The sequence below is a fragment of the Podarcis gaigeae genome, assembly GCF_964106915.1.
Source record: "Podarcis gaigeae genome assembly, chromosome: 4".
NCBI classification, from domain to species: Eukaryota; Metazoa; Chordata; class Lepidosauria; order Squamata; family Lacertidae; genus Podarcis; species Podarcis gaigeae.
In genome coordinates, this window is record NC_139677.1 from 67,153,025 (window position 1) to 67,159,372 (window position 6,348).

The 6,348-nt window shown below is 40.5% G+C and overlaps 1 protein-coding gene across 1 annotated transcript in view; it reads right to left on the bottom strand.

Annotated features, from left to right (window-relative positions):
* The window catches only part of CD247 (CD247 molecule), a 42,625-nt gene extending 37,319 nt beyond the window's left edge, over positions 1–5,306 (bottom strand). The window contains exon 1 of the mRNA XM_083737524.1: positions 4,446–5,306. Coding sequence (XP_083593650.1) covers positions 4,446–4,503 — 58 coding nt within the window. The 5' untranslated portion in view covers positions 4,504–5,306. The remainder of the gene's footprint in view (positions 1–4,445) is intronic.
* Between the last annotated feature and the right edge of the window lie 1,042 nt (positions 5,307–6,348).

A 6,348-nucleotide genomic window follows, 5' to 3' on the forward strand; every position in this document is an offset into this window, starting at 1 on the left:
AGGGGGACTTTTTTGTTGGGGGAGGGATTCACAATGTTCCTTGAAAAACAAGGTTTTTTCCTCCTTGGAATTCTGTCTTCCCCGAGTAGCGCCAGCCAATCGGGAATTGCATAAGAATTGTTATGAGTTACGTGGCACTGTGACATATTTATGTCACTGAGTGCATAGCTTCACCTTCATTCTAAATTAGAGAGGGGACAATAACTCTATAGCTGATGTATCTGGGCTACACAGTTTTGTCCATATTGGTATGTGGAAGGGAGCAAACATTCTTGTTGATAAGACAACTGGGCTGGCAGGACCAAAACTGTTGACTCAACTGTCTTAGCAGCAGAAACCATTCGCAAGTAGGATTGAATCCTTTTAAGACCCTCCCAGCCCAAGCCAGAGGGTGGTTTCTGGGAACAAGGCAATATTCACAAAGACAGGCCCCTAATTTTGATTCAACCATATACATGCTAGCCAAGAGCAAGAACATATTTCTTTTCATACAATTTTTCTAATCACCTTTCAGGAAAGCGAAATGAGACTAAACTTCATATAATTGAAGGTTATTTTTCTGCTCTCATTACCAGATACCGACATTTTCGGATTATTGTTCTCGATTAAAAAGTATATTTTTAAACATTGCAATCTGGGGGCATCTTGTACTAATTCAGAATGCTTGAAGGATGTTGATGCATTTGTTTCAGTGTAATCTAAAACACAAGAACGCAAAGCTGCTTTCTGCAGTCAGTTTTTCAAACACAATGGCATTAAATGCAGGTGGCTGTGACAGCTATGCTGGCAAACTTGCGTGTCTTCAAAGAACACAGGGTGGAAAACAAGTCCTGATAGTGATGGTGGCAGCAGTTGTTGTGGGCATTTGTTGTTTACTGGTATTGGACTTGCCTACATAAGCTACAGGTAGCAAGTATGGCTTTCCTGTGTATCTTGTGTTACAAAGCAATTGAGTTGGAAACTACTAACTCATCACACCATTTAGAAGAGCCCAGCTACCAGGCAACTCAAAAAGTATGTGGACCCTAGCAACTTGCTATGACGATAGAACACATGGCAGTTTTCATTAACACCAAGAAATTTAAATCATTGAGAACGTAAGAGCCTGGCTGGATAAGGCTCAAAAGGCCCATCTTGTCCAGCATATTGTTTTCACAGTGATCAACCAGATCCCTATGGGAAGCCGGCAAACAGGACCTGAGTGCAACAGCACTCTCCCTACTTGTGATGCCCAGTGACTGGTATTCAGAGGCATACCGCCTCCACCAGTGGAGCTAGTCGGACTTACCAATGAATGAAGGTCTATTATAGGCCTATACATCGTTTATGCAAACAATGCTATATGTAGATGTGTTTTCAATCAACAAACAGACGGATTCTGCTTAACACCTTCCTCACAGGAATGGAACTTCTTCCCTGTGATGGATAACCATATAGGATTATCAAGTTCATGTGCCTGAAGCTGAAGATAAATGGATATGGTCTTGTTGGCGTATCACTTTTCCCTTGGCTCCTACCTGTTTAGCTTTTAACCAGTGGACTGTTTCCAAGGCCTTATCTTAATGGTCTGTCATTTATGGCCATGTTTGAAAAAGAAAAAATGGCTAGTATTTCCCTATACTAATATATTCATTGGTAATAACTGACAATAAATTGGACTGGTTAGCAGTAAGAATGGTGTTAATACTTAGACCAATTTAAAGTGTGCCCAGGAGTAAAGTAAAAATTTTTGCTAGATGGTCTCTGACCACTGAAACATTTCTGATGGAACATACCTTTAAAATAAAAAGCTCTTTTCTTGAGGTCCAAATAGCAATATTACCAAATTGATGGCGAATATGCCAAATATATTGATAAGCCATCTGCTAGTAAATGTATTGGCTAGTAAATGATGTACTATGAGGCCCAGTAGTTATTAAGAATTGAATATATATATTTTAGCAGCATGGGGTCTACAAAAATAATAACATGTTTATGGAAGTCGAATTCCATTTTGTTATTTAATGTAGATGACAGTTATATGCTGACAAAAATAATTCATTTTGTATTATTTATTGGGAGACGTGCCCTTCATTTTGCCCTTGTAGCTATATTTCTTTTTCAGTCAAGGACTATCGGACATGAAACCCTAGACTAAATGGATGTTATGATATTAATACTACCATTCTGGAAACCGTTTTCTCTTTAAAGTTATGATTATATTAATACGTTTATATAAATAATAATTTAAATAAATAATATTTAAATAATAGTGCATTTAAATAAATAATAATAGTGAAACTAGAAAAGACTGAAGAAAATAACTTCTTGTATCAGGGATATTTGTAGTTTATTTCCCTCTGATGTCCATACACATGATGGGTATCCTCTATCCCTGTGCAGGTACAGTGCCCACATGGAGATCCCCAAAGCGTTCAAAGCTTTCCTCCTTTCAGCATGCCCATATAAGTGTGTGTAAGCAGAACGACAAGCTACTTTTAAGGAATAAGAGGCCTGTATGATATACAGTCTTCCCAATCCATTCAACTGAGTTGCCTTAGCACAGAAGTTCACATAACTTGACTGAATAGATTGAGAGAGAGCTGGATGGAAATATGAAGTGTGTCTATGCACAGACCTCCCCCCCCACACACACACACACCAACACCTCTTTCCCGTGGGGGGCACCTTTGTCAAAAATAGAAACATAGCTCTCTTAAGCAATTTGTGGAAGCTGCTGTATCCAATCAGGGAAGATACTTTAAACAAAATTGCACAGCTGTAATATTGTATTAGCTCTTTGTGTGAGTGTGTGTATAAATACAAATTAAAATAGATAAAGATCTAGCTTAGGAATAACTTCTATCTAGAGCCCAGTGAATATGCTCCATTTCCCTCAAAAGCTTTCTAAATGCTCTGGGTTCTTCATGGCTCTCTATACCAAATATCTCAACCGCATTATACCATATAGGAATGCCATTAGGAATGTAATCAGCTCCCACATAAAGCTGAGTGGGTTCAACCAGTTCACTTTTGATTATTTTATCAATATTTGAAGTATACATAATGAGAAAGAAAAGAATTTACAAAGTAGGTATTGTGCCGCAGCCTAATATAGGTCTCCTAATATGTGTTATTTCATAGCTAATAGCTATTAAAATATTCCACACGCAAATTAAGCATCAGACTAGGCTTAGTGTAACTAAAGTCCTTATTATGCTATTAATTGTATAGAGGTATTGAAAGGCGGCCAATTAATGCAAGTTTTATCACAAAATCTAGTAGAACCTTCCAGTGCAAAATTTAGAATTACCTTTAATATTTCCAACTTATTTTACATTTGCTGGGAATTTATCTTGAGCAGAAATGCAGAAGAATAAACAGCTTTGGGTGCTTTCTTTGAAAGAAAGTTTCTAACTATCACTCAGAAAACCATAGAAGTATAACTGAAGCAAACTAACATTTTGGAAACCAATATTGAAATACAAACCAAAGTTTACAGATTTGTTTTAACACAAAATTAGGACATACATCTGTGCTTATTTGTATGGCTTGTGTATGCTTGTTTATTCAGACGTGCAAGTCCCACTGTGATCAATGACACTTACGCTCAGGTTAAGAGCACACAAGATTGCAGTCACAGAGGTGCTAAATATGTGAAATGTTTGCTGGATTTCCATCCCAGACATAGAAACAGTTGGGTAAGATGAAAGCATACAGCATGGTTTCAATCTTACTTACTCAGAAGCAAGCCCCACTATGTTAAGGACAAAGTAAATGTGCATAGCATCTTAGTCCAATCATAGAAGCAGCTGCTATATTCAAACACGCCATTGCAGCTTCCTTATTTCCCTCCAATGTCTGAATCAATTCAGAGTTTGACCACTGCCAGCTTCTTTTGGAGAAGGACTCCCCCACCATGGGAGCAATATGTGCTTCTTTAGAAGTCCTAACAACTTGGAATCTGATAGCTCCTCCCTTAACCAAGTTTAAAGAACGGCAACAATGGTTCTTATCCAGAGGATAATTGGGATGCTTTGTGGTCTGGCCTTCATGAGGAACAGAACTCTACTACGGATGATTGCAGGGGCAAAGGAGGAACTAGCAGGTGGTCAGTAATTCCAGAGATACTCTTTCCTGCCCACCTCTGCATGAAGACACCAACAGGCCACAGTGTAGTTTATACCTCCAGATATGGTTCATTATCTTTTATGCCACCCGTGCTCCTCACCAGCCCACAAAGCGCCAATATATGCTGTACTTTTAAAACTAATTATGGGGCTGCAGTTTTCCCACTAGAGCATAGCTAGCTGTAACTAAGAGGGTGCACATACGGCAGAAGCTCAAACAGAGACTCCCCTCCTGGTACAAGGGGAGCATCATATTCAACAGCGGCGTCATCTTGCCTCCATTTAGAAAGGAGTTTCAAAGGAGTTTCGTACCAAAATATGAAAAGCTAGCCTTACCTGTAATTGGGGTCCATGCCTGCAGGATGGCGGCGAGGAGGATTCCTTTACACTTCATCTTGCTCCCCCCAAGGTCGCAGGGCAGGGGAGAGGCTGGAGGCTACAATTTAGCAGATAGTGGAGAAAAGAAAAAGAAAAGGCACCTTCACGGGCTTTGTTCTTCTCCCTGCCTCCACAGGAAGTGCAAAGCTCATAAGATCTTTCGGAGTCCACATGCTGGCAAGCTAGTTGAAACACACACCTCCTTTTGCTCCACAAACAGAAAGCTTGAGAGTTTTTAGAACTTTGTTAGGTTTTTTTTTCCCTTTTTTAGTATGAGGTGTTTTTTTTAAACAAAGCAGCAGCTCAACAGGTAAAGACATCTCATTAAAGACATTAATTTACTCACTTTACAAGAGGATTTGTATAGATGCTGTGTCTGCTTTTAAAAATGGGTGAAGGTGTTGACTATGTTTCTGGTATAGGAACAAAGAAAGCTGCCTTGTACCAAGTCAGACTCACTGGTCCATCAACCTCAGGTCTGTTTACACCAACTGGTAGTAGCCTTCCTGGATTTCAGACAGGGGACTCTCCCAACCCTACTTTGAGATGCTGGGGATTAAACCTAGGACACGCTTTAATTAAGATGCTCTGTCACTGAGCTATCATCCTTCCCCCACTGCAATTCCCCATTGAGAAAAGGCTAGCACAGGTGGGTTTTTAAAAAATAGTTACCAGCCTTTAATGCCCAAACTAATAATCAAATCCAGATGGGATTGCAGTCGCTTGCAACTACCAGCAAATGGAGAGAGGGTGTTGAGCCTTAGGGTTCCTGGAAGACATGCTGTTCCTCATCTTCCATCATATAAACATAGGAAGTTGCTGTACAGTGGTACCTCAGGTTTCATACGCTTCAGGTTACATACGCTTCAGGTTACAGACTCCACTAACCCAGAAATAGTACCTTGGGTTAAGAACTTCAGGATGAGAACAGAAATCGCGTGGCGGCAGTGCAGAAGCGGGAGGCCCCATTAGCTAAAGTGGTGCTTCAGGTTAAGAACAGTTTCAGGTTAAGAACGGACCTCCGGAATGAATTAAGTACGTAACCACAGGTACCACTGTATACAGAGTCAGATCGTTGGTCCATCTAGCTCAGTGTTGTCTACACAGACTCGCAGTGGGTTCTCCAGAGTGAAGCTGGTGAACAAATACACAGGAGCAGCTGCTCTCTTATTATTGCTAATGTCGCCACACACTTACTAGATGGTAGATGAGCAGGCAGCAATGGTGAACAGGTGTGGCAGCAGGGCCAACAGGCACTCAGCAGTGGGATCCCAGGCCTCAGCAGGGGCCCAACCATGCCATCCTCTGACCTTGCCTCCAGGATCCCCAGAGCTCACCACTGATTCTTTGCAATAGTTGTTCAGTGCAAGCCTATTCCTATTTACTCAGAAGTCAGTCCTATGCGTGTTCAGGGTTTCAGTCCAAATGGAACAAAGAGGTTGTGTGAACTGGTTCAGTTGCTTGAATCTATTTAGTTCCTACTGAAGTCACATCACTGCCTTACCACAAACCTGTTATTAATAGTAGAAACTATAATGCAGCTCTTGTCTTCAGTACTCAAATACACCCTCTCCATGGAATTCTAACAAAAGCCCTGCAAGGGACTATTATCCTGGGAATTCAGATAGGAGGCTGGGGCTAGAATGTAATGGTTTGGTTCAGTTCATGGGATTTCAATCAGGGATCTCCAGCATATAGCTTATATTCTTAACCAATATACAATGCCAATTTAGGTGCTGTGCTAAATTAGACTAACTGTGTGCTTTGTGCAGCTGTTAATAGAGAGGAAAAGACACACACAAATAATCAGTTATGCTAATTCGCTTGAATATACATAAATTAGAAGTTCCCCTTGATCAGC